The sequence below is a fragment of the Hyaena hyaena genome, unplaced genomic scaffold (genome assembly GCF_003009895.1).
Source record: "Hyaena hyaena isolate Hyena2069 unplaced genomic scaffold, ASM300989v1 scaffold_328, whole genome shotgun sequence".
NCBI lineage: Eukaryota > Metazoa > Chordata > Mammalia > Carnivora > Hyaenidae > Hyaena > Hyaena hyaena.
In genome coordinates, this window is record NW_024080958.1 from 884,498 (window position 1) to 906,415 (window position 21,918).

Consider the following 21,918-nt stretch of genomic DNA (forward strand, 5'->3'; position numbering starts at 1 on the left):
CCTCCGGCTTCCGGGGACGTCACTTCCGCCGGGAGCGGGTTCGCAGCGCGCAGGCGCGCGGGGCGGCCGCGAAGCGGGTCCTGCTCCTGGAAGCTCCGGAGGGAGGCGGCTGCGGCGCCGGCCCGGCGGCTGCGTTTCCACGTGCTCCTCGCGGCCGGTTGAAACCGTTGGCGGGCCCTGGCCGAGAGGTGAGGGGCGGCGGCCCGGGGCGCTGGGGCTCAGAGGGTGAGCGGGGCAGGGGGCGGTGTGGCTGATGCCCGCGTTTCCACCATGAGAGCCCCTCCTTGGGCTTACCCACGGAAGGAGGAGGCAGTGCATTCAGATCTCGTTCGTACCCTGGGGTCGTGGATGGGGTCCTGGACTTAGGAAGACAGAGGCTTCTCGGTTCTAAAACAGATAAGTCCTCTGCCCAGGGCAAACCAAGACGCCTGGTCACACGGGACTGGGCTTCTGCGTTGGTGCACGTCGGGGACAAGGCTGCTGTCTTCCCTGAGCCCTGGGGAGCTCTGTCCATAAGGAGGAGGTGGCATAGGGCATAGTGATTGGAGCACCGACTTAGGGTCGCGGTAACTGCCCCGGGGTTTAAGGTTTGCCCCTAATGGGATGTGTGACCTTCTGCAAGTTACTTAATCGTCGTGTGCCTCCGTTTCTTGGTCTGTCAAAAGGGAATATTAGAGAACCAGACTCAGTACTGGTGCAAGGATTACTTGAGCACAAACATTAACGACCCCTGACCGGGCGTGGCACGTGGTAGGGGACCAGTTAAGGTCGGGATTTTTTGCAGCACCAACTCTGGGGACACAAGGAAATGAGGTGGGGTGTACTTGCAAGGCTGACTTTGCTGCAGAGGGCCCACTTGGGACTTACACCGGCACCCCCCTCCCTCCCCATCTCCCCAGTCTCCCAGCACCTAGCATCGTGCCTGACACGTGGTAGACTTCCACAGATGTGACCACGCCACTGAAGGGATGCTGGTGAGGTGGCGTGTGGGGAGGTAGGGACATGGCTCACCTTCTCCCAGCCTCCGTTTGCCCATCTGTTAAGTGGGGATAGGTGTACTTTCCTCATAGAGTGGATGCTCACGGAGACCCTCATCAGCCTACGTTCAGGGGTCCAGGCAAAATGGTAGACCGTGTCTACTCCTCCACCCTCTCTTTCCACCATACCCTTGGTTTCTTGGAATTCTAGCCTTAGAAGGGGCTCCTGGCCCCTTGTTTCACAGATTGGAGGACTTGAAGTTCAGAGGGGACAGTGGCTTGTTTGAGGTCACAGGGCTCACTGGGAACTGTGCTTGGGTTGCCCCCAAGTGGGCCGTGCCCAGGGGTGATGGGGTTTAGGTCTGTGAGAGAACGTTTTAAGAATAGTGAGTTCGTTTCTGTAAAAATAATATGAGAATGTAGAGGGAGGAAGGGTTTAAAAAAAGACTCCAGTTCCCAATTCCAGAACTAAATGTGAGGTCATTGTATCAGGGAACAGGGTGGTAGACTAGGCGCCCATGGGGTGGGGAGCCAGAAGAGATGAGTGAACTTATGAAGATAGATGGGTGGTTTGAGGGTCATGTTTAAAGAGACATGGGTTTAGGAGGGGCCTGGGTGTAATAGCATTGATGGGCAAATTAATAGGTCACAGGAAATTCTTTCTACCATTGAATAAGGTTGAATCTTTCCTATTTTATTTCTCACACAGTGCTCGAAGATAGGCATTAGGAGTCCATTTTATAGATGAACAGAATCCAGGAAGTTAGGAAACCTTGAGGTCACTTTTCAGTGAGTTCATTTTTCTGAACTAGTGCAGGCTCCAGTTCAGATCTCTGGCCCTGAGTCTACAGACCACCATCCTGATAAGGGAGCCCGAGGTGCCCCGAGTCTCGCACAAGTTCGCGTGCCCAGATCGTTGCCGCCTGCTACCCCTTCACTTGGCATCAGTGTCCAGCACCTGACGTCCTCAGCTGTGACCTGGGTGGTAACCTTGCCCAGTGTGTGAGGATCTGGGGGTCCTTATGGTGTCAAATGGAAGGTCATTTGTGGAGCCTTTGTTTTTTGTTTGTTTTTTTTTTCTTTCTTTTTGGGTGAGGGTCTCAAGGTCCCATGTGCTGAGCAATGGCCAAGCAAATGGCCAAAGACATTGATGAGTCAAGATAGGCAGGGCAGAAGCTTTGGGCTTGTCTCGGGCCACCTCTGCCGCTTCCTATGTCTCTAGCCTGATCCCTTGACCTCTGCGAGCCTCAGTGTTCTATCACAGGTGTTGGGGGGGTGGCGTGATCACGCCTGTCCTGGGGGTGCTGGGCACAGCTGTGGCCGTAAATGCGAAGTGGCTTTGTGGCGAGCTAATAATCATACTCTGTGATTCATCATCTTTCTCTTGGGTTTCGGCTTCTGCTGAGAGCTCAGTACATCGACCAGAGAGGATCAGACAGCCAGAAGCTCACCCAGGGCCTGGCCCCCTTGGGGAAGGCCCCCAGGTGTATGTGGATGCCAGTGCACACTTGGTACTGACCACAGGGCTGCTGAAATGAACTACAGTGACCTCACTGGGGTAAGGCCCCGAGCACGCTCCCAGCCAGCCCACGGGCACTGCTTTCTCTTCATGTGTCCGTACCTCTAGAAGGGAGGACACAGAGAATCTCCGCACTGGGACTTGCCCTTGGACACAGCGAGCAGGGGAGTCAGGCAAGGAAAAGGGGTCTCTTGTTTAGGTCCAGCCCCTTAAAGCACGCCGTCTCTAGTTCGTAACAGCTGAGTCCTGCATACAGGGTGTCCTAAAACTCTTAATGCGCCTTGTCTTCAGCTTTCCAAATTTCTAGGGTATAAATGTTAGTAGCTTGCCAAAAACATCATTTGGAAGTTTATTTAAACTTCTTTCACATTTACTTAGTTTTGTGAAATTCAAAACTAATTTTTTTTGTGTTAGGCAGTGACTGCTGTCTTCAGTTAGAGGGCCGGAGTTTTCAGAAGTCATCTTTTTGTAAGTTTGTAGCACTTTTCTGCGGCTGAGATTGTTAAGCATGCAGGAGACTTGCTGTCCTTTACAGCCCACCCCCCATATAGACCCCCCCCCCCAAGTGGTTACCTCCTACAGGAGAGATGTTTAGATATGAAGCATGGTCAAGGTGACTCCTGGCTAGTGCTGGGGTGTCCCCGGGGCTCTAAATAAGAGAGGGGTAAGCTCCTTACAGACCTTATCTCATTAACAAGCAGGCGACCACACTGGCCCCATTTCAGAGGAGTGTAGTAGAAAACACAGTGATGGCTCTAAAAATCCAGAGGCACCGAGAGACTGGGTTCTATTCTGCTTTAAAAAACAAAACAAAACAAAAAAACCCACAAATTTTAAATGTGGACATTTGCCACAAAAGACCCAGTGAACATGGTTGAAGGGGTAATTTTCCAAGGGACACGTGACTGAATTCTAATCCTCTCCTGAATTGATGTTTACACCACATGTGGCTAATCCCCAGAGGGATGATGTGTTTTGCACAGATATTCCTGGCATCTTTTTGGTCAACATCACTGGCTTCTTTGAATCAATATGTTTTGTTTCCAGCTGTCCTTCCCAGGCCTTTAATTCCTGACCTTCGCTGACAGACCGAGTCTCCCAGTTGGATCTCAAAGCTTGCGAAAGCCTTCTCTCGTCCCCTTTCCCCCTGGGATCGAGAAACAGAGCAGACCTTTCCAATGAAAGTCAGAAAGCTCTAGGCCATTGGTTTAGTTTGAGGGGGTATTTTTCATTGTTGGTTCTTGTGATGAAAGTATTTCTCAAGTTTTCAGGAGATAATTTGGTTTAACACAGCTGCTTGTCCATTGTGGGTACAATGGCCGTCCATGTCTTGGTGACTAATTAACGAGTCGCTCTTGTTCTTACACAAAGGTGCCCCCGCCGACGGCTGAGTGATGTGTTGGTTCTGGTTCTGGCCTTTGTTCTCCCGTGGGAGGCAGGGTGGCCGGTCACTTGCCCGTCATTGTTTGAGCCTCCATCTGCTGAGTGCAGAATGCCAAGCTTGGAGGGAGTTGGGTTACAGTTCACGTGATGTCAGCTCCGCAGGACTGGTGCTGGGTGGACGCATCTTTAGGGTGACCAGAGGGGAGGATGGTCACAGCCATTGCACATCCCAGACCCACCGCCACGTTTGCTCTCCTCTAGACTCAGTGCCGGGCAGTGGCTGACCACGTGCCCTCCCTTGCCAAGCCACGCCGATGGCAAGCTGAGGGCACAGCAGAGCCGGGACCTGTGTGTGTATGTAGTGCATCAGGCAAGGCTGATGTCCGACGGTGCACCGGGGCCAAGAGGCTTCCACGAGAGACAGGCTGGGCCTTTGAAACCCGCGGGTCTGCAGCCAGGATGTACATTTCCATTCAAGGCCGAATGGAGTGGAATTACCCTGTGACTTCCTTATGTGTGACCTCCCCGGCAGTGACCCAGACCATGGGAGTAGAGGGGAGAGAGTGATTACATGCATGGGAATTCTCTGGGAGCCCAACTGCCCATCTGTGCTTAAGGATTTCTGTATGAGTCAAAGCGCACCGGGTTACTTGACCCTTACCTTTGCCTTTATCAGCAGGAGGAAGGTGCTGGGTCAAATAGTTGTCAGTATTTTTGCTGTGAAACTTCCTTATAACCTAAAATGACAATGCTCTAAAAATCCAATGATTAAAAAACTATGTAGCCGTGGAAAGTTACTATGACTCCTCTAATACTTTCAGACGAATCTGTGTTTCCTTGAGCACAATAGCCTCTCTGTGAAATCTGTAAATGGTAGTTATGTGTTTGCACAGGCATACGACATCTCGGGGCAGTGCTTGGGACACGTGGGTTTGTGGACACCCTCCGTTAATTCAGTGCCCAGCAGCCAGGACCCCCTTGATAGATGGTTCACTTTTTTTTTCTTTTAATGTCTGTTTACTTATTTTTGAGAGGGAGCACAAGCGAGGCAGGGGGGACAGAGAGAGAGAGGGAAACACAGCATCTGAAGCAGCTCCAGGCTCTGAGTTGTTAGCACAGAGCCCGACGTGAGGCTCGAACCCAGAACTGTGACATCATGACCTGAGCCGAAGTCCGATGCTTAACCAACCGAGCTGCCCAGGCACCCCTAGGGTTCCACTTGTTTACCGGTCCAGCAAGAAGCCTGCGAAGGAGGCCCCTCCCTCCCCTACTCCCTGTCCATTGAGACTGAGGGGTGCAGCCTCCTATTTTCACATCTGGATACGTAGTAATGCCTATATGAATGTTTTCTATGCTCAGAATGCTGAGACCCCTTGTCCATTTTCTAAACCTTCCTGAATTCCCTCCTCACTGTGTTCTTGTTGTATTGGGGAATCGGAAATAATTTCCATTCACACCTAAAGGCACAGGGATGTTAAGCCAGCCTAACATCATCAGGAAAAGTAAAACATTTTGCTTAATGCCCCCCAAACTCTTTCTCCCTGGAGCCAGCCTGCCAAATTTCAATCCTGGTCTGCTACTGTGTGACCTTAGGTGTGTTACTTAATCTCTCTGTGTTTCCATACCTGGTGTAAATTGTACACAGTAATAGGCCTTCCCTCAGGGGATTGCTGTGAGGATTAAATAAATTACTGTGTGTAAAGCTCTCAGAACAGGGCTGGCATACCGGAAGCTAACTGGGCTTAACGAATGTTAGCCATTATCACTGTTAATTATGACTTGACTTAGAGTTTTATGTAGATTGCTAATCAGCTTTGATTCTGTTCTTTGTAGCTATTTTCATGTGAAATTATGGTTGAAAAGCAAGCTGTAGGATTGTTTATTGTGAATAAATGTTTCAGATTACAATGATAAAATTATTTTTTCCTTTCTTTCCATGTTCTCTTAGGACAAGATTTTTAAACCTATCTTGGATAGAGGATACCTAACCATTTAGCTAAAAATGGTCTTTTTTACATGCAATGCATGTGGCGAATCTGTGAAGAAAGTGCAAGTGGAAAAGCACGCAGCTGTTTGCAGAAACTGCGAGTGCCTGTCTTGTATTGACTGCGGTAAAGATTTCTGGTAAGTTCTACCTAATTCCTGTAGATCGTAGTAAAGGTCCAGGCCTGTTTGGGAAGCCCTGGGTCCCATGAAGCCTTAAAAAAATGAAAGTGGAGGCACCTTTGAGGAAGGAAATGAAGAGAAAAATTAAAAGTGCTCTGCAGCCTATTCACTTTGTAAGGACCGTCAGGAAGAGAGGACAGAGGGGAAGGGGAACGAAGATGTCGGGAGCATGGGGTCCGTAGGTGGCACTCAGCGTTACCAGACCCTGAGAGGCGACCACCCAGGGCAAGGCTCCAGGGGCACGGCAGCTGGCCACATTGGAGAGCTGGATTGACAGATTGGGAACTGGGTCGTGGGGGACAGGGAGGAAAGACACAGTCCCCCACCCCGCGCAAGCTCACAGGTGATGGTAGAAGCGAGGCCCTGGCCCCTGGGTGCATCCAGTACTTCCACTGAGGGGCCTCTGGACAGGGGAGGACCGGGGGGCGGGGGCGGGCAGGACAGATTTTTCACTGCTTATCTCCTCTCTGGGGACGGGTCATTGTTTGCAGATGGCTCACCTCTTCCCCAGGTTTAGGTGCAAAGGTGGCTTTTGGGGCCTCTGCCTCAATGGCCTCTGGTATTCGGACGATATTTGCTAATAATCCATTTTAATTTCATTCTAGAAAGCAGTGATTTTTTTTTTCCCCAAAAAAATTATTTGAAAACTGCTAAAGCCTTTGTTGATACCTAACCAATCCTAGGAGGAAGCCTGATCAATAACACAGGTGAAAACTGGGTTTTTCTCATTGAGAGATTTTGCCCCCAACCGGGTCCCGAACATCTCCCCGAAGGTCTTCTAGATGATTGTAGGAGACAGAATCGAGTTTCCTCATTTTCTGAGCCTTGGAGATCTAGAACTTTTGAGTGACAAGATAGCACCATTTTACTCTAGCTTTTAACTTATTGTATAGCTATTTATCGATGGGCTACTCTGTAACCAGGTAACCATACAGATTTTATCATTTAAAATAAAGCCACCCTATTGCAGAGAATTCTTTTTATTTTGTTTTTTCTGCAAATATTCACTTATGACCCAAAAAAGTACTGCCCGTCGGTTTGGTTTAAAACCTTTGTATGGAGAAGCAGGTGGAAGCTTTGGCAATTGGGCTCTGCATCGAACAGCCTGGGGGAGGGACGATGCGTCTGCCCAGCATGTTACAAACCGTAAAGCTGGAGAACAGAGGGTGGGAGCAGCACATGAGCATCAGACAGAGCCTCCGCTTGGAGGGTCGGTCTGACGGTGGAACTTTCTATCACTTTGAAGGGGTGACGACTACAAAAACCACGTGAAGTGCATCAGCGAGGAACAGAAGTATGGCGGCAAAGGTTACGAAGGTAAAACCCACAAAGGCGACGTTAAGCAGCAGGCGTGGATCCAGGTGAGGTCTTCTTAGTTCTCAGCTACTTCTAGCTGCTTCTGACCTCTTCCGCTTTCTTTGGAAGCCTGAGAGCAAACACGTCGAATGCGCAGACAAGATGCGCAAACATCGTGCCCTAGAGCAGACGGGGACTGAGCGGCTCGGCCTTGGCCAAGAACTCCTTATTGCTCCGTGAACACACCTGCAGTGCATTTGGTCTTTAATCCACACGCTTTGCAGATTTCTTGCAAAAGCGTTTAGAGTTCTGCTGTCTTTCCCTTGGCTACGAAACTGACCGGAAACTTTCTAATCTTTATCCACTTCTAGTGGTAATGCAGCTTGTATTGCTCAAGCCATGTTCTAATCTGCCACATCCGTCAGTCATCAGAATTGGGCAAAATAAAGTTATTTTCATAAATAAAAGGAATTTTCTGCTTCAGTACAACGCACAGTAAAAACAGCAAAGGCAGCAAAGTCCCTAACTCACTGAGAGGTGAAGCTTCCAGAACGTTACTCCCCATTTTCAGAAAGAGATCCTTAGGAGAGAGGATTCAGAACGGGAGGTAGGAGAAAGAAAAGACAAACGTCATCTGTAAATCCTCTACCCTCTTAGAAACCGGATACATAATAGTTAACTCCCTTTGACGATAGAGTTTAAATGCGCCTTCTCTGGTATTCCCTGGCTTGCTGAGTTAGCCACCTCCTGGGAGGGGACGCCTTCCCTTCACAAAGGACTAATCACTAGGTCAGCCCAGTGCAGATAGAGAAGCTAGTAAAACTCCCTATTTTAACGAAGATGTTTAGGCTGGTGACCGTCAGCCCCACTTTTGGGCTCAGACTGTATCTTAATCCCCCCAAGAAAGAGATGACATTCTAGGTCCTGAGCTTGAGGTACCTGAGTGTATGAGTTGCATCATGTCTGGCATGACATCCTCTAAAGCACGGCCGGCAAATGCAAGGGCCCCGCCGCGGCCGCGCGCATTTGTTTCTGGATGGTCAGCTGGTGCAAGTGCTACATGGCCGCCGCCCAGGAGTCAGGGCCTAAAACCCTTACCACCTGGTTCTTTACAGAAGGGGTTTGCTGATCCCTGCTGTGAACTGTCAGGCGTCTGCAGCCGCGTCACTGGGTCATAGATCGAGTCCTCCTCCAGGTGCTGTCCGGGCCCTCCGGCACGCTGGGTGTTCTCCCACAGGGAAAAATCCTCATGGGGATTGAATCCCTAACCCTTCAGTTTTAAAGACGAAGTTTTCGAGTCCTATCAGTGGTCCAAAACTGAGCATCCTTCTAGATGCCTCTGGGCTTACACACACAGGGTGGGTAGGTGGGTCCGGGAGACCTCACCCATTGCTTGGGTCACAATGTTTTCCTCAGAACTTTGTCACCAGTGCCTTGTTCTGACCCCACGTGCCACTCGGGCGAGTGCCCAGCCAGCTTCACTTCTTCCTTGTTCATGCTTGTCTCACTGTCTTGATTTGTTTTGCTGCCTAGGTACCTAGAGAAGGTTTGTCTTCTCCTCATGTTAGTGTCTTGTATCCGTTTTTTCTGGTCTGTGTATATGTAGCTTTAATTTTTTCCTAATGCAGAGACATCATCCTGTGTTCTGTTATGTTTATTATTTTTCTTTCTCTTGGCTCATCAATGACCATTTTTCTTGTGTACTGTCATTTCCTTAACTTTAATTTAAATTATCTTTTTCCCCTGCTTTCACTGAGATTGCCATAAGCATTTTCTCTAGGTTGCTAATTTAGTTTCCATCTCTGCTCTGTTCTGCTATTTCAGACTTACTCATTAGATCTTAAGGCTGCTTATTGTCTTGGTCCTCAAGTAATTTCCTGGTCTGGATAATATCCATTTTCGTCTGAATCTTTTGATCCCCTTTGGTCTGTTTATATTCTTTTTTCCAAGTTTTAAAAACTTGTGGCAAGTGGTAAGTTATACCTGACACAGAGTTTACCACTGTAAGCATTTTGAAGCACATAAGTGCAGCCGCACTCTCTGCAGCCACCGCCTCCATCCATTGCCAGACCTTTTTCATCTTCCCGAGCTGAAACTCTGTCCCCGTTAAACACAGACTCCTCACGTCCCCTCCGTCCCCAGCCCTTGGGATCTACCATCTTGCTTTCTGTCTCTGTGACTTTGACTACCCGAGGGACTTCATCTAAGCGGAGTCATACAGGATTTGTCCTTTGTGCCTGGCTTATTTCACTGAGTACAATGTCCTCCAGGTTTGTCCATGCTGTGGCAGGGGTCAGAACGTCCTTCCTGTTGAAGGTCGAGCAACATGCCGTTGTGTGGACGGACCGCACAACGTTTATACATCCGTATGTTGATGGACACTTGGCTTGCTTCAGCCTTTTGACTATTGTGAATAATATAACTGCTACGAACATGGTGTACAAATACCTGTACAAATGAGTCCCTGCTGTCAGTTGTCTTGGGCCATGCACCCAGAAGCGGAATTGCTGGATTTTTAAATTTTTTGAGGAAGCACCATCCTGTTGTTCAGAGTGGCCGCGCCATTTTACATTCCCACTAGGTTCCAATCCCTTCTCCTACTCCCCGGCACTTTTGGTTTTTGTGATAATAGGCATCTGAGGCGTTACGACAGGGTGGTTAATGTTCGTTTATTTTTGAGAGAGAGAGAGAGAGAGAGAGAGGGAAAGAGAGTGAGCAGGGGAGGGGCAGAGAGAGAGGGAGACAGAGGATCGGAAGTGGGCTCTGTGCTGACAGCGGAGAGCCCAACACGGGGCTTGAACTCCTGAACCGCAGTGACTGGAGCTGAAGTCGGTTGCTTAATTGACTGAGCTACCCAGGTGTCCCAAGGTTGTTTATTTTTCACTGTTGAGATGTCAGAATTCTTTAAATATTCAGGATGTTAACGCCTTATGAGATACATGATTTGCAAATATTTTCTCCTGTTCCATGAATTGCATCTTCACTCAGTTGACAGCGTCTTTAATGTACACCAAGTTTTACATTTTTATATAGTCCAGTTTTTTTGTCGTCGCTGCTTGTGCTTTCGGTGTTAGGTATAAAAAAACTCATTATTAAATCCACTGTCATAACACTTTTCCCTTCTGTGCTTAGTTTTTAGCTCTTAAGTTCAGGTCTTTGATCCATTTTGAGTTAGTATTTGTATGCAGTGTTAGGCAGAAGTTCAACTTCATTCTTCTCCATGTGGATATCCATTTTCCCAGCACCATTTGTTAAAAAGACCGTTCTTCCCCCACTGAATGGTCTTGCCACCCCCTTTTTTTTTTTTTTTTTTTTATTTATTTCTAGGAGAGAGAGAAAGAGAGAGACAGCGTGAGCAGGGGAGGGTCAGAGAGAGAGGGAGACACAGACTCTGAAACAGGCTCCAGGCTCTGAGCTGGCAGTCAGCACAGAGCCCGACACGGGGCTCGAACCCACGAACCGCGAGATCATGACCTAAGCGAAAGTCGGACGCTCAACCGACTAAGCCACCCAGGCGCCCCCTTGCCACCCTTTTTGAAAACCATTTGCCCACAGATGCAAGGTTAATTTCTGGGCTCGCCATTGCATTGGTTGACGTGCCCATCTTGATGCCAGTGCCATGCTTTTTCGATCACTCTAGCTTTGAAATCAGAAAGCATGAGACCTCCAACTTCGTTCTTTTTCAGGATTGTTGTCCCCTCAGATTCTACGTGAATTTTAGGATGGAGCGTTCTATCTATACAAAAAAAACCCCAAATGTCAATTGGATCTTCACAGGGATTGCATTTAAATCTGTACCTCACTTTGGTTCGTATTGCCCTCTTAATGTTAAGTGTTCCGACCTACAAACACAGGATGTCTTTTCCACTTATTTGTGTCTTCTTTAATTTCTTTCAGTGTTTTACAGTTTTCAGTGTACAAGTCTTTCAGCTTCTTAATGATTAAGTTTATTAAGTATTTTATTCTTTTTGATGCTATTATAAAAGGAATTGTTTTTTTAATTTCCTTCTCAGCTTGTTGGTGTATGGATGTCTAGAACTTAATTTTCTAGAAAGCGTGGATTCTGAGTCCTCTGACTGCTGGACTTATTGGTCCCGATGGGATTTTTTGTGGAATCTTCGGTGTGTTCTACATGTCAGATGAAATCATCTGTGAACAGAGATGATTTTATGCGTCCTTTTCTAATTTTGATGCCTTTATTTCTTTTTGTTGCCTAGTTGCTCCGGCCAGCGCTTCGGCACTGTGGTGAATTTGTAAGCATAGGCACTAATACAGAACCTGGCCTTGAAATGCGACACCTCTAGCCAGGGGAAGGACACTTAACCTTGGCTTTTGTGAAACTCTTGTGCCACTTGTTTATTACTTGTTTTATCTTTCCTTTTTTGTAGAAAATTAATGAATTAATAAAAAGACCCAACGTGAGCCCCAAAGTGAGGGAACTTTTAGAGCAAATTAGTGGTTTTGACAACGTTCCCAGGAAAAAGGCGAAATTTCAGGTACGGATGTGATCTGCCTTCCCTGAATGGAAGGGACGCGCGGCCCCGTGGTGACTGAGCTTGTGTGCACCTGTCAGAATGGAGCACGTCAGGTTTTTCTGTGTGTTTGTTCCTTACAGAATTGGATGGGGAACAGTTTAAAAGTTCACAATGAATCCCTTCTGGAGCAGGTGTGGAATATCTTTTCTGAAGCTTCCAGCAGTGTAAGTCAGATCTAATTTCACATTTGTAGTGTGGCAACAATGATCAGTAATAATGAAATGGGAATGTCTTATTTTTGGAGGTCAAGACAGCCTTCTTTTTCAGAGAGCCTCTTTGTGCCTTCATTTATGGGAAAGAATAAACTGAATGCACTGCAGAGAAGATTTCCTTATTGTGCAGAGAAAGGTATTTAATCCCAATGTTTGATAACAGTACCAGCTAACATGAAGCGGCTTGTGGGATGTACTGGAAAGAGCAGGAACTTGGGGTGTCTGACAGACCTGGTTTGAATCCCTGCTGTGCTGTTGGCCAAATGTTTGATCTTGGGCACTTTATTTAACCTCTCTGAGCCTCCGTTTCCTTGTCTTAAAGAAAAGATGACTTAAAGAAGTCCAATTCATGCATGGATTCGGGACTTAGTGCCTGATCTGTGCCAGGCCCTGGACAGGAACTATAAAATGTCTCAGGTCATGACAGAGCCATGAAGAAAAATAAACCGTGAGGACATAGGGAGCGACTTAGGGGTTCCTTCAGGCGAGGGGGTCACAGAAGGCCCCATCCCTTTATTAAAGCAGCTGAGACCGTGCAAGCACCCCTCCTCATGCCCGTGACTGGTGGACACCCAGTGCGCGTCCGTCCGTGAATCTCCTAGGTGTAATTGTCAGCCGCCTGTCTGGTTCGATCTGAGAGACCCCTCGGTGTGGACCACAGGCAGAGTCTTGATCTGATACCATGTGGCCACCTTGTAGGTCACGCAGTTAATTAAAAGCATTTTCCCCGTTAATTCACCTGCACCTTGCTGCTGTTTGGAGCTTTATGCCTCATCTGTAGACTTAAATCGATAGCAGTTTTAAAAAACAACAGCGGGGTTTTCCTTTCTTTTACAAGTAGGCTCCACACCCAACGTGGGGCTTGAACCCACAGCCCTGAGACCTGGAGTCGTGTGCTCCACCGACTGAGCCAGCCAGGCGCCCCCAACAGTGGGGTTTTCTGACCACCTTTTATTCTGCTCGCCTTGCCGGGATTTGACTAACTTAAAGAGGGAACATTTCGCGTAGCAAATTGGGATAAACAGTGAAACTGTCCTGTCCTTTCGCTTCCAGAAGAAACAGATTGGGCCCTCGGAAGCTTAGAACTGGTCATGTAGGCGCTGTCTTTGCACAACGGCCGCTACCTTCTCCAGTGTTCTCGTTCTAGTGCACGAGCTGCTGCGTGCCGCCCGAGCGCGCTCTGTCACCTGTCACTTGATTAGCATTTAGGTGGGACTGTTTTTTAAAGATTATTTCCATCATCTCAAGTAAGAATCAAAGATTTGGAATTGCTTTGTTCACTGCAGAATTAAAAAAAAAAAGTTTCTGGTTTTCCTTTTGAAGCCGTGAACATATTCAAAAGTAAATGAATAATCAGTACGCAGCCCATGGCACACTGAGCTCTGTAAAACGTGGCCTTCGCGGCACAACCCCGCGTGTGTGGCGCAGGTGGCTCTGTGGCCCCATCCGTTCACACCCCTGCCGTTTGCCCCTCCCGTTACCGTGCGCTGGGCGTTCGGCTCCTGCGTGCTCTGCTCCTGGGGTATGGTCTGTGCCCCAGGGCAGCGTGCCCGGCCCCTATACCCACAGCTGCGATGAGGCCACAGTCCCGCCCTCACAGTGCGGCGTTCCATCGCAGGACCCACGGTGGCATATGTGGGTCCCGGCTGGGACGGTGGGGTGGGCGTGGGAAGCGCTGGGGAGAAACGGAAGGCGGGAGGGGGGGCTCTGTTAGGAAAGGGGGTCGCTCTGAGGAGAGCCTGGAATGAAGTAGAAAGAATATGGGGACGGAGCGTGTCGACCGTTGCCGAGGAGCTCCCATATGGGATGCGTGTGTCCCCTCCCGGGTGCGGACGGGAGACCCGAGCTAGAGACGTGGTCTGACCCGGGCAGCAGGCAGGCCGGGGTCTGAGGCTCTCAGTGTCCTAACGGTGCCTTCCTCGAAGCCGGGAAGGGCACCGTAGGCCAGGAGCGAGGCGACGTGGGCCCCTTCGTCCTTCTGACTGGGTGTCTGAGCACACGGCCTGCCTCCCTCCCCGTGCCTGGCCTGGCTGGTCTCCCACCTGCCGGGGGCTTGAGCGCTGACAGAGGCGTGACCTTGTAGACTCTTTGCACTTGAGTGAAAGCCAGTCCTCAATTTGGGAGACAGTAGCTCCCGCCTTGAGACCTACCCTCCCAGAGGAAGGAGACTGGAGGTGACTGGTCTGTCACCCAGCTGGTAACTAACGAGAAGGGGTCTCGGGCACTGATGCCCAGCGGTCCCCGCCACTCCCGGAGCATTCCCACCCGGACGCGTTAGGACCCACCAGCGGTTCTGGGCATTGCGGGCGTTATTCTTGAGAAGGGGCTGATGTAGAGACCAGCCTAGATTCCGGGCCAGGGGGTGCCGTGGGCAGGGGGTGCCGTGGGCAGGGGGTGCCGCGGGCAGCGGCCTCGTTCTGCTGGGGTCATTGTCCTCAGTCAGGTCTATGTGCCAGCTTGAGTACGGTAGTGCGCGGCCTGTGGTTCCTTAGGCTTCTGTGTCCCCGCTCTCCGGGCTTCCCTCCCTCCTCCCTCCAGGCCCCTGCTCCCCGGGCTTCCCTCCCTCCTCCCTCCAGGCCTCCGCTCCCTGTGCTTCCCTCCATCCAGGTGTCCCGGATCCCTTCCTCTGTTCTGAATGAGTAAATTGTGCTGCTCGAGCGCTCCAGGGTTTACAGAACCTTCCTGGACGTAAAGTGGCTCATTTGAGCATCCTCCGTCTGCTCCTCCTTACTCAGCACCATGAGCTGCTGAGCACGTGACATAATTTTCCATTTTATTCGTCCATGAACTTTCACTCTACTACCTTTCCTGTTCTCAGTGAGGAAGTAGGTTCGGAGCAGATAAATAACTTGCCCTGAGTCACCCGGCTCAGAATTCACAGAGCTGGTGCTCGAACCCAGGTCTGCAGATGCATAAATCCAGTGGTTTCTGCCACACCAGTGTGCTCATCTTCTACCAGAAAGGTGGACAGTGAGCCAGAAGTAAAGGTCTAGCTTAAGTGACATAAGGATTCTTCGCTTTTCCAGTGGCACGGAAATGTCTATTAAATGCAGGGTGGGGCGTGGGCTGGGGGGACCTTTCTTTTTCCCATTTGATATGTTTACTGCCACATTTTAGCTCTTGGGGGGAAGGCAGTCACAGTAAGATGGTAAGTAGTAGACATTTTTCTTGGAACAGTTTGCTCTGTACACACGTGCAGTGATGTGCACAAATGCCTGGAATGAGTATTTATGTGTCTCTTGGTTTTGCTTAATAATAAGGAACCAGTCGGTAAGGGGCCACACCGACAGCCACGCGACCAAGCAGTCAACCCGCCCAGCACAGAACTTTCCACAAAGGTTCCGGCCTCCCAGACAAATGACACCACAGAAAAGCAAGCAGATGTGAAGAAGAATAAAAGAGAAAGGAAGGAAGAAAGGCAGAAGAATAGAAAAAAAGAGAAGAAAGAACTAAAATTAGAGGGCCACCAGGAGAATTCAAAGAGTCAAAAGCCTAAGAAGCGCAAAACAGGGCCAGCAGCCGCGCAGGAGGCTGGAGGGGACGCCCCGGGCTCTGCAGGGAAGAAGGGCTGGAGCGAGGAGGGCAAGGCCCCGGCGGCGGCGGTGGATGGAGCCGGAGCCGCCGGGGAGGAGCCGCTGGAGCCGCGGCCCGGGAAGAGAAAGCAGAAGCACATGGAAGGTATGTGGCTGGCGTGTGCCCTGGGCTCTGTTACGGTGCCGTAGAGCAGTGAATTTGTGCCAGACCTGGCGTTCAGACCGAGTAAGGCAAGGAGCATGAGCTCTGCGATTGGGCCAGCCCGGGCCCGGGTGACGGCACCTCTCCGCTCGCCGCGTGCCCCCCAGACCCGCAGGGGGAGAGTCCCGTGAGCCAGGTCATGCTGGCGGATGCACGGGGCCTGGCCATGCACGCCTTTCATTAAATCGTGGCTGCTGTTGTAAACGCAAAATCTTTTTCTCGTGCTCAATCTTTCTGCTTTCCTAGATGAAGCAGATACTAAGAAGAAAAAGAAAAAGTTGTCAGAACATTCTCAGGGTGGCGAACCAGAAAACCATGAGGCTCCTGCAAAAGGTATCACTGGCATCCTTTGGAGAGGTCTGGTCAGGGTGGGGAGGGAGGAGGTGACCCGGGGCCTTCAGACGGCTCATGCCCTCCAGACTCGGGCGCGGTGTGGCCCCGGAGGGGAGAATGGGAGCCATGGGAGCCCCTCCACAGTGGCTGTCTGGCTTTAAGGGGAAGACTGTCTACACTGGACATCCATTCTCTCTGGAACCGAAGATAAACCCAGCACGGCTTTCCGAGACCTTGTTCCCTTTCGCTTCTGCCTGCTTCCTTCCCCCTGCCCCTCACTCCTGTCCTGGAAGTACCCCCAGACTTAGCTGCCCCCTCCCCTCTGCTCTTGATCCCGGGATTACCCACAGAATCCGATTCCCGGCCTTTAAAGTTCCTCTAAAACGCTGCCTCCTCCACAAAACTGCCCCCGCTGCCTCCGGCCTGAAGCGTTCGCTGGGGTCCTGCTAATCCAGAGCAGACTCAAGGACTCGCGTGGGGGTGGACGCATTACTAATGGAGGCTCAGTAACTGCCCGAGCTGACTTAGACCTCTTCACTTGGAACCCCCACTCCCAAATTGGGGTGTATGAGCCCTTTTTTTTTTTTTTTTTTAATACTTTTGGGAGAACAGCAGATTCACATGCAGTTGTAAGAAATAGAGACCAATGGGTCCATGTGCCCTTTTCCCTGCTTCCTGCTAGGGCCACAGTGGGCACAAGTGTCCTGTGCCCACAGGGTGCTGATGCCCACACAGGCAGGAGACCAACACTCCCCTGGCCACCGGGAGCCCCACTGTGGGCCCATTTCTAGCCAGGCCCTGCCCCGCCGCCCCACCAGCCCCCAGCAGCCACTGATCCGATCACCGTGTCTGTACTTCCACGGTTTCAGAAAGTTACCTAAATGGCATCCTTGAGTACGTCAGGTTTTGAGACTGCCCTGTCTCGCTCAGCGTTCTTCTCTGGAGATGCATGCGGGTTGTCGTGTGTATTGGAAACCCATTCCCTCTGCTGAGTAGTAGCCCGTGGCGTGGACGCACCCAGTTCCTCTCTTGAAGGACCAGTCTCCACTCGTTATGAACAAAGCTGCCGTCAGCACTTCCATACAGGTTTCGTGTGAACACACATCACTTCTTTCTGGAAGAAACATCCAGGAGGGCAGTCGCTGTGTGGTGTGGTGACTGTGTGTCTAGCTTTTAAAGAAAGCACCAACTTTTTCTAGAGTGGCTGTGCCATTTTATATCGCCCCAGCCGTGTGTGACTCACCCACTTTTCCCACATCCTGGCCAGGGTTTGGTGGTGGTACATTTTTATTTAGCTGTTTCGACAGGTGTGTAATAACAGCTTGGGATGATTTTATCACTAATGATGTTAAATATCTTTTCATGTACTTATTCGCCATCTGTATATCTAGCTCTTCATTGAAACATCTGTTCGTGTCTTTTGCTTATATTCAAGTTGGATTTTCTTTTTTACTGTTAAGACTTGAGAGTTCTTTATGTATCCTTTTCTAAATACTACTTTTTTGTGGGATGTGTGGTCTGCAAAGTTTTTTTCCCTTCAGTCTGTAGCTTTTTTATCCTATAACCGTCTTTTATAGAACAATTTTTTTCATTTTGATTTAGTTTAATTTGTCAACTTCCCCTTTAATAGGTCATGCTTTTGGTGCCGAGTCTGGGAACTCTTTGCTTAACCCTAGATCCCAAAGAGGCGTTTTTTTCTGTGTTTAAATGGTTTACAGTTTTGATCTTCAGCCCACAATCCATCTTGAGTTGATTCTTATGTAACATATAAGACTCAGTACAAGTTCATTTTTCTGCCCATCGGTGTGCAGTTCTCCGGCACTGTTTGTTGAGAAGGCGCTTCTGCCTCATTGAATCGCTTTTGTACCTGTGTCAGAAATCACTCGCGCATGTTTGTGTGGTTCTGTTCTGGGTTCTTGATTCTGTTTCGTGGATTCTCTGTCCCCTGCCCACACCACACAGCCTCGATTGCTGTGACTCTGTCAGAAATCTTGAAACTGGGAAGGCTTTATTCTTTGTCAGAGTTCAGTTTTAGAATAATCTTGTCTAGCTCTACAAAAACCCTTGCTGTGATTATACAGAATATGCATGATTTTGTGGATTTCCCTGGGTCTTTGTACGTAGATCATGTCATCCGAAGATGGGGGCAGCTGTAATTCCTCTCTGAGCCGCGGGACTGCTCTTCCCTGGCCTTCTCTTCACGCACTGGAGAGAATTTCCATCACAGCATTGAATAAGAGTGGTGAGAGTTGACATCCCTGCTCTGTGCCTCATCTAAAGAACGATTAAGCCTTTTACTTTCACGGCAGTTGTCGGGTTTTGGTGGATGCTCTTTATCTAAAGTTGAAGGAATTCCTCTGTGTCCCTATTTTTCTAAGAGTTTTTATCATGAATGTGTTGGAATTTTGTCAAACACCTTTTCTGCGTTGATTGATGTGATTGTTTTTTTTTTTTTTTTCATTAGCTATTAGTGTGGCGGATTGCACTGATCGATTTTTCAAGTATTGAACCAGTCTTTCATCCCTGGAATAAACCCACTTTGTTGTGGTGTATAATTTTCTTATGTGTTACCTGACTGCTAGATTCTACTTGCTAATACTTTGCTAGGTATATTTGTGTCTGTACTCATGAGGGGTACTGCTCTATAGTTTTCTTAATGCTCTGGGCTTGTTTTGTTTTTCTTCCAGTTTTCTCTTGCTCAGACTGTGTAATTTCTATTGTTTTATCTTCTAGTTGACTGATTCTTTCCTCTCCCCCCTCTGTTCTGTTTGTCCACTGAGCTTTTCAGTTCAGCTACCATATTTTTCAGTGCTAAAATCTCTGTTCGGTTCTTTATGTCTTTTTTTCTGAGTGTTTCTACTCTTGTTCCAAGTTTATACAGAATTGTTTATTGAAGTATTTTTATCTTGGAATGATGACTGGTTTTCACTTGGCACCTGGATATTTTCATAGATTACAAGACTCTGGGTCTTATTTCAACTGGCTTTTTCCCATGTGATTTGGCAGGGGAAGTGGGGGACAAGACCTCATGACAGCAGGTGGGAGCCTGCCCGACTTCTGCTGGCACCTGAGGGGACCACTCCTTGCTACTGCAGGCAGGGTGGGAGTTCTGGCTCCCCACGTGGTCACCACTGTCCGTGGCCACGGCCACGGTACCGGCTGGCGTGGATGAGAGTCCCGATTTCCTACCCAGCCTTTGTTGACGCCTTCCCTCATCACAGCCTTGAGGGGGTGGAGCCACACGCTGCTTCTACGATGTTTAGCTGGAGGAGAGGAGACTGTGGAGGGGTTCCTTTCCTGGTCTTTTACTGCTCCTTGGTCTTTCGCTGAGGAGGATCAGGCTCTCGTGGAGACTTGCTTTGTTGGCTTTCCAGGCTGCCAGCTTCTTGAGCTCCAAATCTGGGATCTCTGGAGCAAAAAGAAAACACAGGAAGCTCACTACCAGGTCACTCCTCAAGTCCCGAGGTCCCTACCTGGTCCGCCTTCTCACCATCTTTCAGAGTCGTCCTGTGTTTGTCTGTAGAGGATTCCAGGGGTTTCGTTGCTCTCAGCAGATGGAATCGGGAAAAGTACATCTGCTCCATCTTCCCGGAAACAGAAGTCCCCTAGGGAGCCTTTAGCCCGCAGGACAGCTGGTGTCTGTGGCCGTCTCTGTCGTCCGAGGCGAAGCTGCTTTTGCTCCTCTTAGGCAGCCCCATGATGTTAGCGCATGCTCCGTGGCGGTTCCTGCGTTCATCGGATTCAGCGGGGTCTTCTTACAGGCATCTGACAGTGATGGTACTTCGGGTGGCCTACTTGACCTGCTCACTCTGAGGGCGAGTCCTGGAAGGGGAGCCAGGCTTGTAGGCCCCTGTGAGCGGACAGGCCCTGCACCTGCTACATGGCGCGGTCAGGGTTATTAGTTCATTTCCCGGGTAGCAGATAGATGTCACTCAGATGGTTGCTTTATCCGTCTGGTTATACACTGAAACAAATGTTATTCTCTATATCGTAGGTAAATTCAACTGGAAGGGAACTATTAAAGCAGTTCTGAAACAGGCCCCGGACAATGAAGTAGCGATCAAAAAGCTCAGGAAAAAGGTATGGCGCATGGACCCAGGTGCAGAAGCTGGGGACAGCCACTTCTTTATTGCAAGATGTACACTTTTTGGTTTTCCTAATCTAAAATACTAGGGATTTGTATCTGTGATTTTCCAGCTGCTCAGTCGCCCCTGGTGGGGTGGGGGGACTGGACCCCATCCCATCGCACTTCCTGAGCCAGAACGGTGCTGAAGAAACTGGGAAAGTCCTGTTCTTGGCATCTTGCTGTCGTTTGCTTAGTGCAGGGCAGTGGTTCTTCTTGTTTTTAACTTCGTGGCGAGGGGGACAGACTGCACGTGTGGGTGCGCGAAGCTGCGGGCAGAACACACCCCTGTGACCGGCACCTGCGTTTCTTTTCTGTTTTACTGTGGCCTCCTCCTGGGTTAAAGGAAGGATGTTTTAGGTAAATCTTCAGGACAAATCACCCACTTGATATCTTTTTCCCTGCGAAGGTTTTGGCTCAGTATTACGCGGTGACAAAGGAGCACCACAGATCGGAAGAGGAGCTCCTGACCATCTTTAACAAGAAAATCAGCAAGAACCCCACCTTCAAGTTAGTAAAGGACAAAGTGAAGCTTTCGAAATGAACATTTTTATACTCAAAAATCGAATCCATTCTGTCGATTTCTTTCACTGCTGTTTGTAAGACATAATGAATTACAACAACTCCAGTTTTGCTTTTCAAAGCAGTATTTTTAAGTTACAGAAAAAGTCTATTTTTGGTAGAACTTTTATGAGAAAATAAAATATATTCTTATCCAAAATTCTAAATCTGTGGTGGTGAAAATTATTGTACTTTAAAAAATACTTTTGGGGCGCCTGGGTGGCTTAGTCGGTTAAGCGTCCGACTTTCGCTTAGGTCATGATCTCGTGGTTCGTGGGTTCAAGCCCCACGTCGGGCTCTGTGCTGACTGCCAGCTCAGAGCCTGGAGCCTGTTTCAGTCTGTGACTCCCTCTCTCTCTGACCCTCCCCTGCTCACGCTGTCTCTCTCTCTCTCCTAGAAATAAATAAAACATTAAAAAAAAAAAATACTCTTGGGGCCCCTGGGGCTCAGTCCATTGAGCGTCCAACTCTGACTTGTGCTTGGGTCATGATTCCAGGGTCATGGGTTCGAGCCCCACATCAGGCTCTGTGCCGACAGCAAGGAGCTTGCTTGGGATTCTCAATCCCTCTCTCTCTCTCTGCCCCTCTCGCACTTTCTCTCAGAACAAACAAAGCAGAACAGAAATTAACTCCCATTTCTGGTTCTATCCAGTTACACATTCTTCAAAAACAAATGCTTTTATATGGAAAACTTAAAAATGTGACAAGTAGGGGCGCCTGGGTGGCTTAGTCGGTAAAGGTCCGACTTTCGCTTAGGTCATGATCTCGCGGTTCGTGGGTTCGAGCCCCGCGTCGGGCTCTGTGCTGACTGCCAGCTCAGAGCCTGGAGCCTGTTTCAGAGTCTGTATCTCCCTCCCTCTCTCTGACCCTCCCCTGCTCACGCTGTCTCTCTCTCTCTCTCTCCTAGAAATAAAAATATTGAAAAAAAAAAGTGACAAGTCAAAAATAATTCCTCCTAAACTAAAAATTATTTAATTGCAGGGCTTCTATACATTTTTAATTAGAGGTTTTTGTGGGTTTGTTGTGTGTTAAAACAACAGTATTTCGTCCAGAAATGGTCACGACAGTCTTCGGTATG

The 21,918-nt window shown here is 49.2% G+C and overlaps 1 protein-coding gene across 2 annotated transcripts; it reads left to right on the plus strand.

The window, feature by feature from the left end:
• The first annotated feature begins 45 nt into the window (after positions 1-45).
• LYAR (Ly1 antibody reactive) lies at positions 46-20,847 on the plus strand. Of its 2 annotated transcripts, none has more exons than XM_039248999.1 (9): positions 46-225; positions 5,828-6,003; positions 7,292-7,406; positions 11,730-11,837; positions 11,957-12,040; positions 15,349-15,766; positions 16,070-16,156; positions 20,151-20,236; positions 20,689-20,847. In XM_039248999.1, exons 2-9 carry the CDS (start codon positions 5,882-5,884, stop codon positions 20,821-20,823), a joined length of 1,155 nt encoding a protein of 384 aa, XP_039104930.1. In that variant the 5' UTR covers positions 46-225; positions 5,828-5,881; the 3' UTR covers positions 20,824-20,847. The 2 variants fall into 2 exon arrangements, with proteins under 2 accessions (XP_039104930.1, XP_039104929.1); XM_039248998.1 differs by having other exon boundaries at positions 46-188.
• The last annotated feature ends 1,071 nt before the right edge of the window (positions 20,848-21,918 follow it).

Excerpts from the sequence above, each read along its gene's own strand:
- LYAR (XM_039248999.1), top strand. The coding sequence starts at position 5,882 with ATGGTCTTTTTTACATGCAATGCATGTGGCGAATCTGTGAAGAAAGTG. Across the intron at positions 6,004-7,291 it reads GACTGCGGTAAAGATTTCTG|GGGTGACGACTACAAAAACC; the intron begins GTAAGTTCTACC and ends ATCACTTTGAAG. Across the intron at positions 16,157-20,150 it reads CCATGAGGCTCCTGCAAAAG|GTAAATTCAACTGGAAGGGA; the intron begins GTATCACTGGCA and ends TCTATATCGTAG.